Source organism: Alexandromys fortis, unplaced genomic scaffold (assembly GCF_014885135.2).
Source record: "Alexandromys fortis isolate MF-2015 unplaced genomic scaffold, M_Fortis_MF-2015_v1.1 scaffold_17, whole genome shotgun sequence".
NCBI classification, from domain to species: domain Eukaryota; kingdom Metazoa; phylum Chordata; class Mammalia; order Rodentia; family Cricetidae; genus Alexandromys; species Alexandromys fortis.
In genome coordinates, this window is record NW_026067896.1 from 442,067 (window position 1) to 467,183 (window position 25,117).

Below are 25,117 nucleotides of genomic sequence, written 5' to 3' on the forward strand. Positions count from 1 at the left end.
TTTTCCCATTCTGGAGAATCCCAGGGATCAAGGCTGACCTTCATTCCTTGTAGTTACAGGAACTATCAAAACAAAATACTTCAAATGGTTTAGTTTTTAACTGACACCTTAAAAGAAAAAATTATTTCTGTACAATCTTACTATTGTACCACAAATACATCTTCTATTTACCTCCTATTTACTTAAGGAAGTGTTGGTTGTACAAATTTACAGTAACCCTGGAGAAATTGCCTCATTGTTGGTTCCACAACATTATTGGTTGCTTGATTGTTTTCATTGTAGTACTTCTTCTTCTTTTATTATTGTTTGATATACCAAATTGAAATCTAACTTTGCTGGTCCATATCCAACTCCTGTGCTTACCTCAGCTGAGGAAGTATGGGTTTTAAAGGAGGAATAAACCCAGCAGAAGGGATGTAAGACCAAGGTCACCAGCTTAGTTGATTAGGGTATGACCTCAATTTTTTTTTTTTCAATCTGGAGCACCTCCCTTTGGTATGAAAGTTCTGAGCAAACCAGTATCTCCCTGGTACTGGCTAAATGTTTTGTTGTTTGTTTGTTTGTTTTGTTTTGTTTTGATTTTTTGAGACAGGGTTTCTCTGTAGATCAGGTTGACCTTTAACTCAGGCATCTACCTGATTCTTCCTCCAAAGTACTGGGATTAAAGGTATGTTCCACCATTGTCTGTCTTGACCTTTTGTTTTTAATGATGTTATATATCTTTTTAGACTGTTTTTTCTACCCAATTGCTAATTCTGCCATAGGAAAATTTGGGACACTTATTATAATTTTTTAAATTTCTAATCTCTTTAATTATTATTTTAATTAGAAGTGTTTCAAACATACATACAAAATAAAAACTCTCAGAAGTCATGAAGACAAGAATGTATATAGTGACAACTCACATTGAACAGATTCTAACATTTTGCTATGTTTACTTCAGATTCCTCCTTAAGGGAGGAAGCATGTCAAGAAAAAACAAAGAAAGCATGCAAAAAACAAAACAAGCCCACCCATATGATAGTTAAAGCTCTGTCCAGTTTCCCTGTAGAATTCACTTGGAGTTTGTATGTATTATTCCCATGAATGTTTTGAATATTTTATTGACTATGTTTCTTCTCATATCTTAGACTTGGTTTTTGTTTAATGTGTGTGTGTGTGTGTGTGTGTGTGTGATGTGCCTGTGTATAGGCATGTTTAGCTTGTATAGGGGTGTGAGTGTGTGCGAGAGCCACCGGATGTTTGCAGAGAACTACCAAAATCTCTAGCAGCAGGGAATGGTGATTTGAAAATCTTGAGAGATGTTCTGCTCTTTTGCCATCTGTCCTGTAAAAGTAGCTTTGATTTGGATTTGACTGGGCCCTAACAAAGCCATGTGTGCCAGATTCAGTGAGATAATGAGGAACCTGCAGCTTCAGTGTAAGGGAGTTGGTTACCCATTCACCTCTGATCTCCAAAGCCCAGGCAGGGCCAGTTTGCCCTGCCTAGAATAGACGTAGTTTCCTCTAATGAATAGCGGGAGAAGGAGCCAGTGTGAAAGGGAAAATTGTTCAGTGCCATCAGCAAAGGCTTCTTCTAGGTTGTAGTCAACCTCACTCATTAAGAAATTATTGAATGAGCGGTTGACATGTATTAATTACTGCTACCCCTCAAATCGCTTCTGATCCAAGAGAGGCAACTGAGTTTGCGGTATTATCAAACCATCTATTAGCCTGTTCCCTCAGAAGTTTCCCTCAGAATAGCTGGTGCTCTCACGTAAAAAGAATCTTCCTGAAAGTAGTTTTATACAGTAAAGCGAATGATTAATGGTCTGTGGCCGAAACAATCTCAACCTGTTCTCAAACCGATGAAGCCTATTGTCTTTGAATATGTTATTGACGTTCTCTGGTGTTTCCCAACAACACAGAGAGGCCCATACAGGAGTAAGGTACTGTTTAAATGAGAATCATACAGGAAGTACCAAGATTAAGGACAAAGAAGACGTCACTGAACAATGGAGACTTTGTGGCGAATGACCTTGGGAGTATGCTGAAGGTCATGTGGAATTTAGATGGGGGTAGTTAAATGAAGGGAACGTTCCAGGAAAGGCACAATTGAGCCAAAGAGGCCACATCACGTAGGTCCCTCTTTTGTTGGTTCCTCCCCTCTGGGGAAACCTTATTTGTGGAAGAGAATGGGAAATACAAAGGTTTTGACTTTGGTTCTGATGTTTATTCCTTTGGTAATTAGGCTGATGCTGGAAAACAATGCCAGATTATTGAGGTTAGCCTGCAAAACCATCCATCATCCAGTCAGCAGTCCTTTTGCTGTGCATTCTCCGCAGCTCATCTGAGCAAGATCCCATGGCCAATTCACATAGCAGTCCTGCAGAAATAAGCTCTCTGTGGCAGCCCTTCTGTAAATTATCTTTCTACCCTCCAAAGCATCCTGGAATCATAGTGTGTCAAGCTTAAGTGGAGTCGGGAGTTCATTACATAAGCCTGTTGTTCATTTATGAAGGAACGTGCCCACAGATAAGCATGTAGTTGGTGAAATGAATGGCGTCAAATTATTAAATTCTTTTATTACTTTATGACATTATTACTCCCTCACTGCATACCCCATCTCTCTCCAGTATATATTTTATTGAAATCATTTGAGGCATAATTATTAATATCTGTGTATTAGTAGAACTTTGGAGGCTTTAAGTGCCAGAAATGTAGAGAGCCTTAACATGAAGGGAAGGCCTTGATTTGCATAACTAAATAGTTCAGAAGGACTAAATACAAGTTTCTAGGAGGTGGAGATGTTTGATACCTCACAAGGCTCCTCTTTCTTACTGTGGCTCCATTCCTAGACAAGCTGATAACATACAGAAAGTCTAGTATCACCATGCTTACATCCTTTCTTCCTCCCTAAAGTACTAAGAGAAATTATGGGGTGATTTCTGAAAAAAAAAAAAAAGTCTGGCAGAGAGCTTTCATTAGCTTGCCTTCAGTAGTGTGCCCTCTTCCCTAGTGGTGAGGGTTGCAGAGCTGTGATTATTGTAAACAACATTAAGTGCCCACTGCTGGAACCAGGGTCATCACCTGTCTCTTTCAAGCTGTCTGTCCTTTAGACTACCTCTTCCCCTACCACGTGTAGACTCCCGCCTCATGACTTAACTAGTGTCTTATGTCAAGCACTGAGCACCGTAAGAAATTACAACTTTCTGTGTGTCCTTTCTCTTTTTCACCACTTTTTTTTTTGTGGAATTCATGGACTGGAGGAAATTGTGGCTTTCTAGGAAAGAAAAAGTTAACTATCCCATCGCATTACAACAGTGGGGTACCAGGAGGAGATATTGTAAGGAGGGAGAGAATGACAAGGGGTTGTTAAAAGACAGCATAGTCCAATAGGGTGTGAATAATACAGTCTTTCTAGATGAAATCGAGGTGGGATTTTCGTCCCTAGAAATTGTTTTCAGGCATATTTTAATTCCTTGTGTCCCCCCATGTGAGTTCTGACTCACTTGCTTAATGGTTTCATCTGTGTTTCAGAATGGACCACCAGACCTTCCTTTATTCACCTTTCCCAATGCCTCAAATACCACCAAGAGCTCTGGGGCAGTCAGCAAGCTGGAAGAGCTGCGGTAGATATTTTCCTTAGGCAAAGCATTCTTGAAATAATTTAGCACAGAGGAAGTAGTGTGGGTCTCTGCCAGATAAGCTAGTGTTAATTAACTCACTTTCACAATCTCCTGCCTGACAACTAGTAAAAACATAAAGAAATATCTAAATACCCCAAAGATACCAGAAAACCTTTAGGAAATATTTCCAAACATTAGGAATTTAAAACCAAAGTATCCCTCCTCATTAGCACAGGGCAGGGGGGGCGCTCTGGGGTTTGTCCTTGCTGTTGTATCTTGTCCTGGGTGCAGGGGACTGTGGAGAGGTTTTCAAGGTGCATGGGAAACTTCATTATTTCATCTTTACACTGATAGACTACCAAGCTTCCAGCAACATCACAAGATGTAAAACAGGTTGCTCTGTTTGGCGTGGTTTTATCTAAGGATCTGGTAGCCTGGGCAATCTTACTGTCATTTCTCCTTGCTTCCCTTTTATTCTCTCGGAACCTTCCTTTATTTCCTCCCTTCCTTTTTCCTTTCAATATTCAACAATCCACTACTCTGAACAGTGAAACTCATGGTGAAAAGGTGAGCTAAAGACTTAGTTCTTGCCCTGAGAGTCCTTATAATTTAATGAAGTGTTACATACAGATAAAAGAGCTTCTATATGGTATAGTAAATATGATGGGGAGAGGGGCTATGTAGGATGTATTAGTTTTATAGGGAGGAGAGAATTTACTCACACTTTCACAATCAGAGAAACAAATGTTTCAGAGGAAAGCATAGCCAAGTTAGACCTTGTTTCTGCTGGGAGAGTGATCTGGGTAGGAGGAGCCTGGGCCTAGGGTATCTGTGTGCAGATATTCTCATCCAGTAGTCCTAGCTTGATAATCAACGGGTTTAGCTGTGAAGCCTTCCAGACATTAAGAAAAGCATTTGTGTGAGCAGATGTGAGTCAAATGCCCAGATATCATGACACTGTGCAGACTTTAGAGCTGGGGTTTTGGGTGAGTATACACAGCTCTGTCAAAAAAACCAGAGGAACTGTTCCACTGTCCCTGTACCTGTGATCACAGGAGACCATGCCATGTCTTCTGGAGCCTCTGTTGAACTTCCCTGGAGGTATTTCTCTCTTACTGTCATCACCATGCTTCACAGAGTCTAACTTGTCTTCTGAGGCATGCTGCAGGCGTGCCATTAGCTCGGTTGCATGGACAGATACAATCCTTTCTTGATGGGAACCAGGGAAGAGGAGCAGAAGCACCTGGTGTGGTCACCCTCCCCCCCCCCCCGACACACACACAACAAACTACTCCACTTGTGCATTAAGAAAAATTAGTAATTTTGTTGCCCTTAAATTTTTCTTTTATCCAAATATATGACTACACTTCTCCCAGAAATAAGTTATGCAATGCAGAAATAGAAGAGCAAAAACAGTGCTGTCCTTCTTCCCCAATTCTTGCTATAGCATCACTCATCAAATTTGCATACCTTTTAAAAAATGAAAATAGAGTGTTCTCTCAATCAATACATCCTAACCACAGTTTCCCTTCCCTCCATTCCTCTTGATTCCCCTCAATTCTCCCCTTCCTCCCCTCTCCCCCATACACTCCCTTCTGTTTCCCTTCAGAAAAGAGCAGACCTATAACAGACAACAACCAAAGAAGATAAAACAAAATGCAATTAAACAAGGCAAATGCCCTCACACCAAGAGGCTGGACAAGGCAAAACAGTGGGGAGTGGGGGAGAGTCCTAAGAGCAAGCAGATGACTCAAAGACACACAGTATTACAGTTAGAAATTCCACAGAAACACCAAGCTAACAGCCATAACATATACACAAGTGGACATAGTAAAGACTCCTGAATGATCTGTACTTGTTGCTTCAGTTTCCGGGAGCCCACAGACAACAGCTTAGTTGATTCAGTGGGCCATGTTCTCCTGTTATCCTCCAACCTCTCTGACTGCTACAGTATTTCCTCAGCTCTTTTATGGTGTTCTCTGAGCTCCAAGTGGTGGGGGACCCAACAGAGACCTTGAATTTAGACTCTCTCTCTGCCTACTTTTTGCCTGTGGGTCTCTGCTCCTGCTTCCATTTACTGCTAGAGGAAACCTTTCTGATGATGACTGGACAAGCAACCATCTATGAATATAGCAGAATATCATTAGGAGTCATTTCATTGATTTTTTGTTTGTTTCGGTTTTTCATTGTTGTTTTTTATAGACCATTGGTGTTTGGTTCTACCCTAGGCCTCTGGGGTATCTAGTCTCCAATCCAATTCCTAGCCATACAGGCAGTGTCAGGCATGGATTTGTCTGGTGGAATAGGCCTCAAGTTAAATAAGACATTGATTGACCACTCCCACAAATTCTGTGCCACCATTGCCCAAGCACATTCCGAAGGCTGGACAGATTTCTGTAGGTCGAGGGTTTTGTGGCTGGGTTGGTGTCCAGTTTTATCTTTCCTTAGCCTGCAGAGTACCTTCCCAAGACAGAGTACAAGGTAGGAGTGAAGGCTCCATGCAGGCACCAGCTTGACTTCTCTGCACTCAGTGAGCTGTGTGGGTGTTGTCCTTGGCAAAGCCCCCACTGCCTGCCAGTTCATTTTTGTATCTTGTTAGCCTATTATTTATGCCTTCCTATCCAAACATAATGTATCAGTTGGAATTCTGGTAGGAAATAGATAATACACTCAAATTATGCTCACTTGAGGTAGATTTAATAAAAGGGTTGTGTGTAAGGTGTGGGGAGGGCTTAGGGAAAGCACAAGGGAGCATATGAGGGATATTCACCGGCTAGGATATGGGATGCTGGAGAAGGGCCTCACAGCAGGTGCTGGGACTTCCTGCAGAAAACACAGAGATGTGACTGACAACAGTGAACTCCTTCCAACCTCCTTCCCACTGACTGAACCCAGGGGAAGCTAAGGGGAATGAAAACTAAGGATGCAGTCTATGTCGGCCAGCTTCCTGAGTCTGGAGCAGAGCAGACCAGGGCTCCAGAGCACAAGGAGTCTCCTGGGCCAATCTACACCTAACAGATGGTTTTTCTGGGACTTTTTTTCTGCTGGTTTGTTACAGAAGTAAAATCATGTACTGTTTTTTTAACCTGGACAGTTTGTCTTCAAATCTTTTCAAATCAGTGCCTAAGGAACTAAGTGATAAACTTCGTTCATTGTGAAACATTTCATCATGTGATATTAGAATATTTTAAAAATATGTGTATACAATCCATAGATTATATACATCATCTCTGTAAGTTATGAAACGAAGTAAGACGATGAGCATCCATGACCTCAGCCGCTCCCTAAGATCATCCCTGTTGACCCTGCCTCAGGGTCCTCTCCACTCACCTTTTGTATCCTCTTATCTTGTACCTACCATTCTGAGTTTGGGGAGGCTATGAACTCTCTAATAATTTTAAAGCTAATTTTTCACATATTGTGTAGTGTTACTTTTTGAAAGCATTATAAAATCACCGTCGTAATTGTTATTATTGTCTACACTTGCTTTAAGTACTGAATCCATTTTGCTGTGTGAAGATAAACATTAGTTATTTATAAGCTTAAATTATTTGTCTGAACATGCCACAGTGTACCTTCCTGGGCCACTCATGTGGGCTTCAGGGTTCTTTCCAGACTTTGCAGCTTGGCTACTGAAGGGCAGAAGCCTGCACTGTATTTTCTGGGTGCATGTCAGTCCTGGCATAGATTAAGCTACTGAGTATTTGCTAAATGAATCGACAAGTCGATGCTACAAAGTGTTTTCAATTCCAGCAACTAATCTATGTTTTAATACTGGAGTTAATCTTTGATAATTAAATACTCTATGAGATTTCTTGATTTATTCCTTAAGGTAATATAAAGTAGCCTATCAATTCTTTAACTTTCTTTTTGTTTATTTTTTAGATTGCCATCTGTATTCTTTCAAATACTCCATTTGCTTTCTTTAAGTCTTGAGCAGTGGCCTCTGCTCCTTACAGTGTGCCAGTCTTTGCCCTTACACACAAGCAAGAAACCGATTATCACCCAGTGCTCCTCTGACCTAGAAAATTGAGAGATTCACGTTAATGAAAACATAGGGACTTATAAATTTGCCCCGAGCGGGAGTATTTTGATGCCCGGTGATTAGCTGGACAGAATGTGGGCATTGGTTGGGTTTGGGGGCCCTGCTTCCTCAGGGTTTATGTAACTTTCAACTCAGGAAGCGGACTCAGTGGGATGGGGAAGAACTGCTTTTAATGAGCTGCTGGGATTGGCTGAACTTGTGCTAGCCTTGCGCTCACCATTGTAACCTTGATGTTTTTCTCATTTGTAAACTTTATTTGCATTCCACAGTCCAGCTGAATTTGCCTGGGTGCCTAGTTTCTTTAATCTTCTGGCTTGACTGGCCAGCTTGTAAATCAGCCTCAGACTTTCAGCTGCCCCAGTTAGCATTCTGCAGAGAGTTCTTTTTTTTGTAGCTCCCGTCCAAAGCATGACAGTGTGGCTCAACATTGTATGGTGTGGTTGCTACTAGCAGTAATGAGTTGTTATTGAGGTTCAGTAGAAGAGGAGTAGATGGATAGATTAGGATAGTTCAAGGCTGTTAGTTTCCCAGCTGTGGATACCAGAGAGTTTACCAAGTCACTCAAAGACCCACACTCCAGTCCTTCAAGAGGTGATGTTTCTTTTTCCTCTGCCATGAGCATGATTGGCAACCATGATTCTAAAACTACTCAAGGGAAAATTTATGCTGTTCTACATGCTTCTTGGTGATGGGGTGAACACCACTGACACACCTTTGCTTGGACGTGTGTTAGGTCCTCTTGCATGGCTCCTAACCAAGTGTAACTGCCTTTTGTTTTCTAAGATACAGAAGTGCAAAAAGGAGCTGATGAAGAGAGAAAATGGGCAGTTAATGTTGAAAGAGGAAAATGTTTAGTCATGTATTTTGCTACTAAAATACTGGATTTCTCTAATGGTAATGTCTGTACTAGAACGTTTACCCTTATCCTTCCCTTTTCTCTAGTGAAGATAAACTTATTTTGCTGTGCCTGAATCAGGAAAGGGGGGCACAAATTGATTTATAATTTATAGAAAAGCCTAGATTCTCTCATTAGCAGAACCTGAAATAGCACGGTTGTGCAAGGACTGTTTACAGTTTAATGACTCACAGCAAACTGTCTGATACACATTTGCCATGCTCCTTAAGACAGGCTCTGAGCTAACTAGAATGCCTAGTCTTCACCCAAGGCCCCATGGTTATTTCCTGATTGGGAACTGTATAATCTTGCTTGATGTCCCACTAAGGAAGGAATCAGCAGAGACATCATTCTTAGAGCCAAATTCTTGGGGTTTTCTGCTCTGCCCAGCAGCCTGCAATGGTCCCATCGTGATCTGTAGGGTTGTATTCCCTGACTAAGGCTGTGTATGCCAAACAAATAAAGAAAAGGACCCTGGAGTATAAAAGAGGTGACCAAGATCGAATAACCTACTACTCTACCAGTCAACCCAAGCGTTCCATCACCAACAGCATAGGTTTGGGAACCATCCCCATTTCCTGAGCGGGGCTTTATAGGGTGGTTCTAGTGATATAACAAGTATCAGGATGCTTGATAGAAATGTAGCTTCCCATGCTCACATTTTGATTCAGGGTCTAGGGTGGAACCTGGCAACCTGCATTTATGCAGGTAGCCATAAATGACTTTGAAACTACACCCAATACCAATTGAATTCCTCTCCCTTCCAATTCTCGAAGTGACTTTTAGTATAATCTTAATGTGAGCAGAAGTGAGAAACTCTTTTGAGGTACTTTTGGGTAACCCTGTTGAACCCTATCCAAGAGAACTAGAGGTACATTATTTACTGAAAACCTGACTTTCTGGAGGGCTCCCTCTGGTCCAGTAGTTTGAATGACAGAGAGCTGGAGTCAGCAGCCAGCCTTTCAGGTATACACAGACCTTCACCCAGAAAGCCCTCTAGCACTTCAGCATTGAAGAAAAGATACTTCCAGGCAGGAATTTTAATTAGAAAAGATGAAGAACCCAGAGGCAAATTATCAAAAATTTGAAATGTTTCCCCCTGTACATATCAAGGTGATATCTATTTGCATATAATGTATAGCCATGACTGAAATAATAAAATGAGTGAAAATCATTTATAATTGACAGCTATGTGTCAGGCCTTGTCCTCATTTGTGTAGATGTTCAGTTCCCATGACTGCTAATACTTTCAGAATGATTATTTCCCTTTTACGGACAGAAAATAAAGGCACAGGGAGGGTAAGTCACATATCTATCTAATGTCTCAGCTAGAAAGTAGCAGCGTGGCCCTCCTGGTTTGTATGAGCTAAGATGAGATCATTAAGGAGACTAGTAGTGGGCAGAAGCTTCCATTTTCAACCTCTGCTGCATACTGGGCTCAGTTTCAGAACTTTTATTATCACTCAGGACTACAATAGTCGTTGGTGTCACTAAACCTTTCGAGAGGGGAGGTTGTGTGCATTCGTGTCTGTTAGAGCTCTTACTGAGGAAATCACTGTAATGAACCCACATTGATCGTAATGCGGTTTGGGCATGGTCAAACACTTGTTTCCTGGTTCGAGTAGGCTGCTAAGCATATTTCAAGTCTGACTGTCTGACTTTAATCTCTGTACAGTCTCACAGCCCCCGTCACTCTCAGTAAACACCTTTCTGAGGATTTGGTTTGTTGGTTTGTTTTTAGCAGTCCGAAAAAGGAAATTACAGAATGATGTTCAATATGGCTTGCTGAATCCAGAGCTATGTCTTGATAAGCACATCCCCTGGTCACCAGCCAAGAGTACACATATGACCACCAGCTTTACATTTTATAGCCTTGGGTCGCAGACCCTGAACCCCAGGACTCACTAGAAGGGACTCCAGGCAGACCTCAGAGCTCAGCTCCAAGGAGAACCTCTTATGCTCAGCCTCATGTTTGTAACCACTGCTTCTGTCATCTGGCATAATAAAAGCTTTAATGTATCATCAGTGAGGGGAAGGAACACAGTTCTCCGCTCCTCCATTCCTTCTGGGGCCTGGTGTAAATTTCCTCTTTTGGAGGTGTAGAGCTTTTCATATGTCAACCAGATGTAACCTTTTGAAGGTTTAATGAAATCAGAAAACATAATCCACTATATGAAAGTGAATATGAACCAAGTCTATTATTGTTGAACAAATGGCATTAATTTTCCAGCACACATGTGGACATGCGTTTTAAAATATTTGTTTGAAAAATGTCAGGCTCCTCATTGTTTTAGAATATTTGAACAGTACACTACCAGTGTGCTCTTTTTAAATAGTTGTACTTTTGAAAGGTTACAGTGTTGGCATATTTACTCTTTTCCAAACTCTTCAAGTGGCCTTGATAGAGGAAAATAGCTCGAATTCTGCCTTCCATAGACTGCACTTCCTAAAAGGTATAAAATGCCCCTTCTTTCCAGCTGTAGTGGCAGGGTAAGAGGCTCACTCTACATCCTGGTGCTTTTTACTGCATTGCTTATAGAGAGCTTCTCTGCAGTGTTCTGGGGTTATAGAATGAGATTGCTTTAAGCAAATGCAGACAAATGTCACATCTGGATCCCACAGAAGAGGAAGTATCGCTGGAGACTAACCTGTGGGCGTCCTAAGGCAGTAGAGGTTGGATAATGATCAAGGCAGCCTTGGATCCTGCCCTCCTGGGGGCAAACTGCTCCAGACCAGTAAGGATTGGCATAGGTAGAGATCTCAGTGAACTACAAAGTGGAAGTGGGAATGTCCATGACAATTCTGGGTGGAAAGAGAAAACCCAAGTTTCTATCAATTCATTTACAGTTGCTATGCATGTTTCATAAAGCCCAGGACATTCTGCTATTGGGATACACCATTTGTAATACACTTAATTATTTTGTTCACACATGCACCGATGCACTTTGAGCTAACCATCTATACTGTTCCATTGATCTTAGCTGGTACTTGTAAGAAAGATTGACAATTCTGTTTTAAAAATCTAATCTAGCTAATCAGGAAATTGACTTAGTCAGAATGTTCCATCCTATAAAAGACTTGATTGAGCAGTTTCTGAATGCCAAGCAGCAGGTTTAGTTTTTGTATTTATATCAAACTTGACACCTCTTTCAAGATAGATCTGAAATTTGGAAGTTCTTCCACTTCTGTAAAATAATCTGCTCTATTGATTATAATAATTCTACTTTTGACTAAAACACACTGCTTCTTCTGCTGTGTTTGATGGCTCCCATTTCATCATGTCTGCCTGATGTAAATCTCCATCTACTGGTTTCTACTTGTTCCTAAATAGCATCACTTCTTAGGACAGTCTCGATACTGTCATTCTGCACTTAGATATGCCCAAGTCTCCTCTCCACACAACAGTGAATGTGCTGTGAGTATCAACAAACCTAAGTGATTTGTCTGAGCAGTGACTACTTGTTTCACATACTGGAGAGCCCATGGGCCCTGCTGACCCATTGGTGCCAACAATGGCATAGGTTCTTCGGCTTGGGCTTGTTTCCTGACTGTTAACTTTCCAGTCAGCTCTGTAAGAAGTCACATCTTCACCCTGTTCTCAGCTATCACACTTGCTCCACTTGTTTGGTGCCTGAGTTACATTCATGTCTTCCCTTGTTGTTCTTGGTAGACAGGTACCTCCCCTCCAGAATTGTCCTTCCCTCTGGCTTCCTCCCACAGAACTTCTATAATAAGTAGATATGCAAATCATTTTCATTTCAAAAACAAAATAAGTCAATAATTGTACATGATTAGAAAAATAGTTCTGAGAATTACATCTTAGTTTTCTATGTTGAATCTTTCATGGTCATTTTTTTAAACTGAATTTATTGCAAGTCACTATTAGAGAAAGCATTCCCTATCAGCATGTCTAGATGTTAACTTTTAGTTGTTTTTATTTTTTCCTAAATTGGTATATTCATCATAATTCTCAAATTTAATTCAACCAGTACTTGTGACACTTAAAATATTTCTTTTTTTAATTAATTTATTTATTTATTAAAGATTTCTGTCTCTTCCCCACCGCCGCCTCCCCTTTCCCTCCCCCTCCCCCAATCAAGTCCCCCTCCCTCGTCTGCCCAAAAAGCAATCAGGGTTCTCTGCCCTGTGGGAAGTCCAAGGACCACCCACCTCCATCCAGGTCTAGTAAGGTGAGCATCCACGAAACTGCCTAGGCTCCCACGAAACCAATAGGTGCAGTAGGATCAAAAACCCATTGCCATTGTTCTTGAGGTCTCAGTAGTCCTCATTGTCCACTATGTTCAGTGAGACCGGTTTTAACCCAGGCTTTTTCAGACCCAGGCCAGCTGGCCTTGGTGAGTTCCTGATAGAACATCCCCATTGTCTCAGTGTATGGGTGCACCCCTCGCGGTCCTGAGTTCCTTGCTTGTGCTCTCTCTCCTTCTGCTCCTGATTTGGACCTTGAGATTTCAGTCCGGTGCTCCAATGTGGGTCTCTGTCTCTGTCTCCTTTCATGGCCTGATGAAGGTTAATATTCAGGAGGATGCCTATATGATTTTCTTTGGGTTCTCCTTATTTAGCTTCTCTAAGAACCCGAATTATAGGTTCAATGTCCTTTATTTATGGCTAGAAACCAAATATGAGTGAGAACATCCCATGTTCCTCTTTTTGGGTCTGGCTTACCTCACTCAGGATGGTGTTTTCTATTTCCATCCATTTGCCTGCAAACTTCAAGAAGTCCTTGTTTTTTACTGCTGAGTAGTACTCTAATATGTATATTTTCCATACTTTCTTCATCCATTCTTCAATTGAAGGGCATCTAAGTTGTTTCCAGGTTCTGGCTATTACAAACAATGCTGCTATAAACATAGTAGAGCATATACTTTTGTTGTGTGATAAGGACTCTCTTGGGTATATTCCCAAGAGTGGTATTGCTGGGTCCAGGGGTAGGTTGATCCCGAATTTCCTGAGAAACCTCCACACTGCTTTCCAGAGTGGTTGCACAAGTTTGCATTCCCACCAGCAATGGATGAGTGTACCCCTTTCTACACAACCTCTCCAGCAAAGGCTATCATTGGTGTTTTTGATTTTAGCCATTCTGACAGGTGTAAGATGGTATCTTAAAGTTGTCTTGATTTGCATTTCCCTGATCGCTAAGGAAGTTGAGCATGACCTTAAATGGAGGCCCTGGATCACACTCTTCTGAATGAGATCAGGTTGTTCTGAAATAGCCCTCAGAACTCACCCGATGGCCATGCATGGGCCTCTATTTGCGCTCTCTTTGGCTACAGTTCTTTCCCGACTTTTCACTTGATTAGCCGTAATCATGCCCATCTCAACTCAGACTTTATCTTCATAGCCACCAAGTCCTATGCCTCTGGCACAGCATTTGATTTCACTGCACTTACCATTGCCTAGAGTTATCTTGACCACTAGTAGGTCAACCTGTCCTTTAGCTGGAATGTGGATTCAGAAGAGAATTTCTACGGTGTTTTCATCACTCTGTCTCTAGCCCATAGTGCTTTGGTAAATGGATAAAATATTTCAGAAATCCAGGGTTAAATGTTAAACCAGTTCCTATGGCAGGCTCTACATTGTCACAGTATTCTCTAAATGCCTTGGATTTAAAATGCATACACACAGAGAAAATTTGGGTATATAAAGTTCTAATATTGAGAGCGTACTGGACATAGAATTGACAAGGACGTGCTCTTTTCAGTCTTACAATAAATATTAGCCCCTATACTTTTTTTTAAAGATTTATTTATTTATTAAGTATACAGTGGTCTGCCTGCATATGTCCCTGCAGGCCAGAAGAGGGCAGAATATTTCATTACAGATGGTTGTGAGCCACCATGTGGTTGCTGGGAATTGAACTCAGGACCTTTGGAAGTGAAGCCAGTTCTCTTAACCTCTGAGCCATCTCTCCAGCCCCTATACTTTTAAGACTGCATCACAAAAGGTCTAAAGGAAACTAAGAGAATCTCCCAAAGGGTGCAGAAGAATCCTGCACCTTCACCCAGCTTATCATCTCCTCTCAAGTGGGTTCGGTGCCAAGTAGAGCTTCTCTGTTTCTTGGACACAAATTGTTACCTTTTGCTTTTCACCATTATATTATTCCACTCTGTTTGTTACATGTTTGGAGAAGTAAATGTAAATTTACTCCAACGTGTTGACCAGAAGTCTCTTTTTTAACTTTTAAGATATGTTTCATTTCTTATTTTAATTTCTTGTCCATAATTCTGACCTTTGCAGGATATAGTAAGGATTAATCTTTTAAAAAGATGCTCATGTTTATTCTGGTCACTGAGATAAAGTGACTTATATTGCATAGTAGTTGAAAGTAAACTTCTTTAATATGTTTATGTCACTAAAATTATAAAGGTTGGAGTAATTAACGGGAAATGGGTTTTAAGTGTACATTGATCAAAGAAGGAACATTGTTTGCTTTCTTCAAAAGAATAAACAAGCTTCATTTTGATCATACTTTATTACTAAACAGAGAAATCAGCTTGAGTTCATGCTACTGTATTACAGACCCATGAGGATGTATATGAAGGAAATAGAGAGAGTTTGGTATCTTTCAGTTGAATACTGTGGTGGAAATTCAACATCTCCTATACTCAGCAGATGTCTATTAGACACTTGGAGATACCAAACTTTGCATTTTCAAACGTTTCCTAGTATGGCCTGGTCGTAGCTCTCTTCCACCCAACGTTATTCCTTGTCCCGCAACTGCCTGAGAATTTCTCTCAGAGAAAGCCTCATTAATAGCAACACACATATCTGTTTGGCAGACATTCTGATAATAATAAAACAGATAAAAATCTCAGGCAGATTATGAAACTAGATGGATAGTACATCTCTCCAGTTGCAAGTGGCGCACTGAGTCATGGCTATTGCAGTAGCACCGAGGACACTTGTTAACTTCTACTTCTTGTAGAGCTCAGCCAGGTGGTACTGGCACACGTCTTTAATCCCAGCACTCGGGAGGCAGAGGCAAGTGCAACTCTGTGAGCTTGAAGCCAGCCTGGTCTACATAGTGAGTTCCAGAACAGTCAGGACTGTTTGAACAGAAAAAACCCTGTCTCGAAAAACAAAAACAGAAAGAAAGAGACCGAGAGAGAGATAGGGAGGGGGCTCAGACAGCTGAAGGGCTACCTGGGAGTCCCCACCCAGTCAATGGCAGAGGACTCTAAAGCCTGTGATCTTCACTCACAGGAAAGAGTTCAAAGGCAGCGTTGTGATGTCTCTTGCCTTATTTCAGTTTATTGAATAAATATATGAGGATCTTAAGTCATAAATGATTAGATCTCAGGTTAAAACAGATAAAAGGACCCCTTTCACAGGCCAGTGCATCTTCTTAGTTCTTTAAACAGTGTCTGAAATAAGAATAAAAATCAGCAGTCCCCTTTTTTCCCCACTTTCTAATCTGAGCAATGTCCCCACGCCACAAGGTACCCAAATGTGGTATCAGGAAATACTTTTTATACCAGCGTAGGCTTCTCATTTCTCCATGAACTAAGCCAAGCCTTTGATGCTTTTTCTCTGTAGTCAAGCCCTGGTAGACAGATAGCCAAACCATGCCAGTGTTACCAGCTGTTACTGCCATCTGAACTGAAACATGGACTACAAGAAACTAACCTCAGATGCATGGTGAAAGCTTTGATTCAAACCTAGTGATTCTGAGTCTCCTAGTAACTCCAGGGTTCCTGAGAGACGGCTAAGTGTTTGCCATTGCCTAAGCTAAGACTTTTCACCCTTTGCAAAACATTATACAAATGAGAATATAACCCAGCTCTCTCATCGCACATGTGTGCCTTCAAGTGGAATCAGTTCATGCTGTTTTAAATTGGGCTCAGCAAACAACATTTTCAGAATACTTGTCACATTTCTAAAGAGCATGTGCTTGTGACTGATACTCCCTCCACTTCAAACCAGCAGCACACAGAATTCTCCATCGAACTACTGCCTTGTGAAGCAATCAGTGGAAATCTATGAGTATTCTACAAAAGCCCAAGGAACTCTTTCCAAGAGAGAATTGTGTGCAATTTCTGAGGCCATCTTGATATGATTAGGGCAAAATCAATAAGGGCAAACATTTAAGGAGTTTGTATTTGTGCCAGGCACATGATAGTGATAAATCATCATGTTTAACTCTCACAACAGACTTCACAAATAGGTTTGTGTTATGACTCTCACTCCAAAGATAAGGAAACATACTCTAGAGAAGACTACTAACTTGTCCATGTCAGTCTGGTGGGGATACATTGCTAAGCACCCTCATTACACTTGCATGCATAGGCATAATATGGCAGATTCTGTTTGCTGTCAAGTAAAAGATTACATACTAAAGAAAATAAATCAAAAGTGGATTTCACATCATCTATTGTGAAGAATCCAGAGGAACATGATAGCAGTAGCTCTTGGCCTGGGTTCTCCGCCTCGTTTTTAATAAATCATCTTTTTCAAAAACTTAATTACTTTTGTTGCTATAAAATTGAGGGTTTCCTGGGATTGACCATATGCCAGTCTTCGAATGTTGTGGCCCTGAGACTCCTGCAATGCCTTAAAATATACCTCATAAAAATAAACCTAAGAGCATGAAACATCTTCAAATAAACCACAGAAGCAAAAGACACAAATATGTTTCTGACTTCTGATCGGGCAACTATTACAGGAGCACCCTGTTACTGATAGTTTATCAATGAGTATGATCACCTTTAGATAAATACCTGCATAAGCTTACATAAGAGAACCTGACCCTTCCATAGATTACATGGCCCCAGTGGCTTCCAGGTGCCTTGGTGCAAAACTTTATGACCACACAACTCTTGAATTTTGCATCCTGAAAAGGCAGTATCATGAGATGAAGACAAGTCTTGCATGTATTCCTGCCTACTAAGAATTTGGTGAGGCCCCTTCTACAGCTGTGGTGGCATCTACATATACTCTGGTGGTTGAACCTGGGAAAACACATCCCTAGGCAGTTGGTGTTGAAAAACAGAAAGCCCAGGGAGGGGGTGGGGAGAACTTGAGGGATAAACAAGATGGGGGAAGGACAGAGATGGAGAGAAAAGAAAGAGATATCTTGGTTGAGGGAGCCCTTATGGAACTAGCGAGATACCTGGCACTAGAGAAATCCCCAGGAATCCACAAAGATGACCCCAGCTAAGACCGTAAGCAATAGTAGAGAGGGTGCCCAAACTGCCCTTGCCCTGTAGTCAGATTAATGACTATCTTAAATGTTGCCATAGAACCTTCATCCAGCAACTGATGGAAGCAGAAGCAGAGAGCCACAGCACTAGTTTGAACTCCCAAAGTGCAGTTGTAGAGTGGGTGGAGTGAGACTATGAGCAAAGAGGTCAAGACCATGATGGGGACACCCGCTGAAACAGCTTACCTGAGCTAATGGGTAAAAGCCAGTACAAGGAGCAGGGATAAATCCTGGTTCCACTGCCAGTGGCTCCACAGACTGCCCCAGCCATACAACTGTCACACATGTTCAGAGGGCCTACTTCGGTCCTATGCTGGTTCCTTCCATATTCAGCCAGAGTTGGTGAGCTCTTCTAAGCTATGGGGGATAAAGCTGTTGATGCTTTAGGGATTAGAAGGAAGGGATGATTTTCCCTTTACCAGGTGCTAAATTTAGTGAACCCTGAGTTTTCTTCTGCTCTGGAAAGTCTGTTTCTGTTTTGCTTACTTAAATTAGATCCAACTTTATTGCAATTAATGTTCTTTTGTCTCTGACCCTGGCCCAGGACATTTTTTGTGAATTTGTATGTTTTTCTGCATGGTTTCCTTCTAGGCTGTGTTAGAGTTTTAGAGACTGGCCTGATACCATATTGAATGAAATTTTCACTACTATTTTCTACATATATGTAGAAGCTTTTCCAATGAGAAAATTTCAAATTTGCCTTTTAAATGGAACTAAATTAGAGGTGATTTTGTTGTTACCCTATTAAAAGAGATTCTGAATTTATAACTATCATATTGTGGCCCCAAACATTTTATTGTTTGAAAAGTGTTTTAAAACTCTCACAATCAAAATGATATATATTTTTCTTGTATAGCACTGTGCCAAAGTTCTGATCATGTAATATAAATTTAATTTTTTATTACTCCAAGCCATCTTTCTTGTCATAACTGCTAATGTAAGCAGTAATTACTATCTGGAGGGTGGAAGTGTGTAAGAGATACAAAGAAATACAGTTATGAAATGACCTCAATAATTGTGAAAGAAGTCAGAAATATAAAATGATGGCTACCTTAATGTGGTTACTCCTGAATGAACTAAGACAGAAGTTAATTAAAGCACATTTGACATTTTAGTCTACTGCAGCTTTACTGGGACGATGGTCCTGGGCCGTGAGAATATGATAGTACACCCCGACTTCTCTGGGGTGACACCACTTTCTCAGTCAGAAGACTCAGCTATTGCAACATGCTCTTTTTTCTTTGTTTTTGTTTTGTTTTTAATTCCCCCCTTAGAAACAATCCATTTGGGTTCATTACATGACCATTTATTAGTCTGGGGCATTATCCTTGTTTGTGACTACAATGAAGTCATTCTAGGCTGGGTCGCCTGTAAGTCACTAGGAGATCTTTCAGCTGCTCAGTGAGCAGGCAGTGCAAAGGTCACAGTAATATTTTAGGCCACAACTCTCCCCAAGGTTATGGTGAATTTTCATTCTAGCAATCAAAACGATTTATTCAGCTTTGGTTTTTCTGACAGCTTACCATGCATCAATATCAATAGGCTGAACTTCTAAAAATGTTGAGTTTATATTGTCAGGGAGAGTTCAGACATGCTAAGTGTGTGAGCTAAGCACACCTACCACTGATCCCATGAGAAATACGCCAACTCTCCAAATCTCACCTTGTACCTGCTCCCGTTCTCACACTCTGACAAAGGGAGCCACTTTCCTGTTTTGTCTGGCTTTATGATTATGTAGATGAGTTGTACACAGTGTTATTATTTTGTGTCTAGTTTCTCTTCTTCCTCTTGCTGTTTATCATGTGTTGTATTTGTTTCTTTTACTGCCGTGTGCTGCTCCAACAACTTGTTCACTTTACTTTTAACAGGCATTTGGGTATCTTTCTTTCAGAGAAGGGCATGGCTATTAATATTCTGTTATGAAAACTGCCATAGTTAAAGCACACACACACACACACACACACACACACACACACACACACACACACACTTCTGAATACACCATACAACTAGGAGTAAGATTTCTGGGTCATAGACTGTATGTATGTTCACTGTCCGTAGGTACAGATTCCAGATCTAGAATCAATAACCAGTTGAAAATATCAAAGTTTTGAGCTTGGTTTTTTATGTAATTTTGACTTTAAACTATAAAGTAATTTTTTGTTTGTTTTTTTATTTTTTTATTAAAAATTTACTTTTCATTTTACATATTAAACTCAGTTCTCCCTCCCCTTCTCCCGCCTCTCCCTTTCCATCCCCCATCCACTCCTCAGAGGGGTTAAGGTTTTCCTTGGGGAGTCAACAAGGTCTAGGACACCAACTTGAGCCCCTCCCCTCATCCCCACCCCGGTTTTAAGGCTGAGCAAAGTATCCCACCATAGGGAAAGACTCCAGAAAGCCAGTTTATACACCTGTAATAGGTAATGGTTTGACTGCCAGTCCCCACCCTCCTGCCAAACAGATCAAGCCACATAACTGTCAACCACATTAAGAGGGTCTAGTTCCGTCCCATGCAGGTTCCCCAGCTGTCAGTCCACAGTCCGTGAGTTCCCACTAGTTCAGGTCAGCTGTCTCTGTGGTTTTTCCCATCATGATCTTGACCCCCCCCCACTTGCTCATATGATCTTTCCTCCCTCTCTTCAACTGAACACCAGGAGCTCAGCCCAGTACTTGGCTGTGGGTCACTGCATCTGCTTCCACTAGTTACTGGATGTAGGTTCTATGATGACATTGGGGCAATCACTAATCTGATGAAAGGGGAAGGCCCTTTCAGGCACCCACTCCACTATTGCTAGGAGTCGTCACTGGGGTCATCGTAGATTACTGAGAATTTCTATAACACCAGGGGGATTCTCCCTAACCCTTAATGGCTCCATCTATCAAGATGTCGCTTCCATTACTCTCTCAGTCTGTCCCTCCCCCAACTCTCTGTCTTCTTGATCCCTCATGTTCCTATCCTCCATCCCCTCCCTTCTATCCCTCTCCCAGCTTGCCCAGGAGATCTTAGCTGTTTTCCTTCCTAGGGTCCTCCATGTGTGTCCCTCTTAGGATCCCTCTTTTTACCTAGCTTCTCTGGGGTTGTGGATTGTAGCTTGGTTACCCTTTGCTTTTACATCTACTATCAATTATGTATGAATGCTTTCTCTGGTTTTTCAAGTCTGTGTAGCTTTGGAGCCTGTCCTGGAACCCACTCTATGGACCAGGCTGGCCTCAAACCCATAGAGATCTGCCTGCCTCTGCCTCCTGAGTGCTGGGATTAAAGGCATGTGCCACCATTGCCTGGCAAAAAAAAAAAAAAAATTTACAAGCTTTAAAAACCATTCAGCAATAAACAAATGCCTTTAGTAGTCAGGATTATATTATTGATACAGAGGCACAAAGGGAGGACTTTTACCACTCTAAGAATGAATTTGGAATTATACCAATGCTGTTGTACCATGTTCCCTACTAGAAACAATGTGTGTCTTCTAAGAAACAAATATAAGACTTCTGATCTTGATGTTTGAAATACCTGGATATGTCTTCTTTGATGTCATTTTGCTTAGTGTTTTCTTCCTTTTACTATTTATTCTAGGTTGTACTGGTCAGTGGACATCTGGACAGCTGGGATGTTGGGCAGGGTGCCATGGACGACGGTGGTGGAGCCTTCATATCATGGGAAGCACTCTCACTTGTTAAAGATCTTGGTAAATATTTAGAAAGTCTTTAACCAAGTCTTGAGGGTCTCAATAATGAAGTGTTAACTCTCTATATAAACTCCATAATGGGTTCATTTTTGTGGTGTGTTCAAAGATTCTCCTGTGGTTTATATTTTTTTTCTCAGTTTTCTCCCAGGACAGAATTATTCAGAAATTTTTATTCAAGTGTACTGCAGACATCTGAAGTACCAAATATTATTGTCATTCACTGAGGAAAATGAACAAGCAAATAAAACCAGAACAAATGTAACCACATAGTTGGAGACTGTATAAGACCATGGCTAAAAGCTGTGAAAAATCAACTTCTCTCCACTTCCTTATCATCTCCTCTTAAGATAGCACCAAGCTGTGAGAATAGTGGAAACATCTGTCATTTTTCTATAGAAATCCGAGTGTGTTAGTGGTAAAAGAATGATTCCCATAGCCACGGTAGGAATCCAGTTTGAGAAACTGGATCTAGATATGGTTGAGAAGAACAGGCATTAAAAAACATGGCTAATAGCAAAAATAGCTTCTTTTGATGACCATATATGCAAATAAAGTGTGTACATTTACTGTTGATGTTCTGGTCAAAAGGGTGCATATGGAGTGTGATTAGAAACAGCAGAATAGTCTGAATCAAGAGTTCCCTGTCTAAACCAGACAGTGGTGGTTTTAAAGTGCTTCATCAGCAGGCAGTCCTGTGTGGTAGCAGTAGAGTAAGTTCTGTTTTAGATGGTATGGAAGTAAAAAATTTATTGTTTATTTAAGCATGTATTGTAATAAGATTTTTCTTTGAGACACTAGCTCACAAATAATGACATGGAGACTTATTAATTATGAAATCTTGGTCTTAGCTTAGGCCTGTCCCACTAGCTCTTATAACTTAAATTAACCCATATTTTTATTAATCTACATTCTACCATGTGGCATTACCTCTCTTAGATCTTGGATCTCCTATTTCCTCTCTCTGGCTCCTGGAACCTCCCATGTACCTAGATTCAGCCTTCTCTTTCTTTCTGTCCCCACAAATCCTGCTTCTACCTCCTGCCTCGCTATTGGCTATTCAGCTTTTTACTATACCAATTACAGCAATACACATTCACACAGAATACAAATATCCTACAACATTTCCCCTTTTTGTCTAAATAAAAAGGAAAGATTTTAACTCTAACAATTATCTTCTCCTACTTCCTCTCTCTGCCTACAAGTCCCACTATACCTCCCGCCTAGCTATTGGTTTTCAGTTCTTTATTAAACTAATCACAGTAATATATCTTCACATAGTATACATATATCTCACAACAACATATGTCCCAAACTCATTATTTTCTATAATTTTTATAGAATCTTCTAGTCTTCTACAGAGGTAAATTAAAAATTACTTATCTGAGATGCATTCTAGTTGGTAGAATGTCTGGCTAACATGCATGAAGGCATTGGTTCAATCCCCAATGTAGCGCAAATAATGAAAACCCAGAGACAGAAATTGGGGAAATTTCTGAAAACCAGAAAAGCAAAGCAACTAAGCGGCTAGAGAAATCTTACCTCTGCCAAACCTGGGCAACCACAGACTAAGCTGACTAAACAGACCAAGCCTCTCCTCCCATTCCAAGCCTCTCCTCCCATTTTGTTTTCCCTCTAGTACTGAGATTAAAGGCATGACTCCTGACTACTGGGATTAAAGGTGTGTGCTACCACTGCCTGACCTTTAGTGGCTTAGCTTTGCTCTTCTGATCTCTAAGCAAGCTTTATTTATTAAAACATAAATAAGAAATCATTAGCCCCAACAATTCATAAAAATGGATATGGTGGTGCCTACCTGCTGTTGTAGTAATCAAGAAATAAGTGCAAGCAGACCAAGAATTCAAGGTCATCCTCAGGTACATAGTGAGTACAAAGCCAGCCTGGGCTACATGAAACACCATCTCAAAAAGCAAATATTGCTGGTCTTCCTAACAGAAGATTGCCAAAATGGTCTTGTTTTAAGCAAATCTTTGGTGCAGTATTTTTATTTTTATCTTACTTGTGGTTTTAAGTGTAGAACTGAAAAACCATTTTGTGATATTTTTATGTGTTTTCCAACCTTAGCACTATTGACATTTTCAGATTGTGGTGCGGGATTTTATAAGATCCCCAGACTCTACCCACTACTTGCCAATATCATCCACTACAACCCCCCAAAATTGTAACGTGAAAATGTCTCTAGATATTGTCAGATATCCTTGGATTGGAAGGTGAGAACAAATGCTCTGATTTAAAAGACGCATAAGTAAACAATAAAGTATCTCTAGATAACCTGACACAGGATCTTTTGGAAAAAATAAAGAAACTAATTGGAAATCTTGAATTGCACATTCTTAGCAGTCCGTCATCATCATCATTGCCATGCATGATAGAAAAGATACACTGAGCAGCCGCCATGTAAAATCCTTTGTAGATGCCAGGCACACAGGGGGATTAGGGCATGCTCTCTGTTTTGAGAGCCTTGATCCAGAGCTGGAGATCTCCACATTTGCCTACAGGCATTGCTGTGAGCAGAGAAAGTGTTTGAATGACTAATTTTACAACTCGGCCAGGTTCAAGAGAGAAAATGCTCAATAAAATCCAAATGTATACCTTCAGAGAAGGTCTAGATTTTATGTGGCCCTCATTCCCATTCCTTGGTGGTCTCTCCCTTTCCCTCTCAATCCAGAACAAAATGGTTGGGGGAAAATATGCAGAAATCAAACATTCGTTCTTATAGAACACAGATGTTTATTCTGGAAATTAATTTTATTTCAATGTGTTTCACCAATTTGATGGAAATGGATTGGTGGAATAAAAAAGAAACTAGTTCATCTGAATTGTGTTTTAGGTCACTCTGTTCTACAGACTGTACTTTCCTGGCCTTGGACAGATCATCTGAACACTCTGCACTTCATTCTCTTCCTCCGTATTCAATTATAATCTTCCAGGGAATTTTATTTGCTCTAGATTGAAACGAAAACTGGGTATTCTCTGCATATTGAATATCTGTGGTCTGGTCCTCAGCATGGACCCCTAAACTGCTGTTAATTGATTTCAATTCAATTTCATGGATAAATGTCAAACAACATGCAGAGATGAATGAAGTATCTATAGTACCAACTCTGAGAATGTGGGTTACAGTTTTTGTTGTTGTTGTTGTTGTTTGGGTGGGTGGTTTTTTTGTTGTTATTGTTGTTGGTTTGGTTTGGTTTTGGTAGCTACTGATCCGTCTTTTAAGTTCATAGTTTAATCTCTGAAAGATTTCTGAAAATGTCTATGAACATATAACTTAAACTACAAAATAAAGAGCAGTGTTTCTTTTGAGCATGTGTTGTGAGGCAGCATCAACATACTGTTAAAAACACAGGACACTGATCTGGGCATGGTGCTCCACACCTTTAATTCTAGCATTAACAAGAGGCAGAGGCAAGTGGATCTCTAATTTAGAGATTATCCTGCTGTACAGACCAAGTTCCTGGACAGTCATTGCTACACACACACACACACACACACACACGCACGCACGCACGCACGCACGCACACACACACACACACACACACTAAACAAAAAAACCTGTCTTAAAAAAAAACCCACAGGAAACTGGAGCTCGACAACCTTTATTGTTCATACCTCAAATCCCCACCTTCCTAGTTATCTAACTTTAAC

The 25,117-nt window shown here is 40.8% G+C and overlaps 1 protein-coding gene and 1 pseudogene across 2 annotated transcripts in view; both read left to right on the top strand.

Moving 5' to 3' along the window:
• The window catches only part of LOC126513887 (POU domain, class 5, transcription factor 1-like), a 467,898-nt pseudogene that overhangs the window by 418,086 nt on the left and 24,695 nt on the right, over positions 1-25,117 (top strand).
• Cpq (carboxypeptidase Q) overlaps positions 1-25,117 on the top strand; it is a 331,662-nt gene that overhangs the window by 168,371 nt on the left and 138,174 nt on the right. For both annotated transcript variants that reach the window (XM_050162425.1, XM_050162417.1), the window contains one exon: positions 21,339-21,450. In XM_050162425.1, coding sequence (XP_050018382.1) covers positions 21,339-21,450 — 112 coding nt within the window. The remainder of the gene's footprint in view (positions 1-21,338; positions 21,451-25,117) is intronic.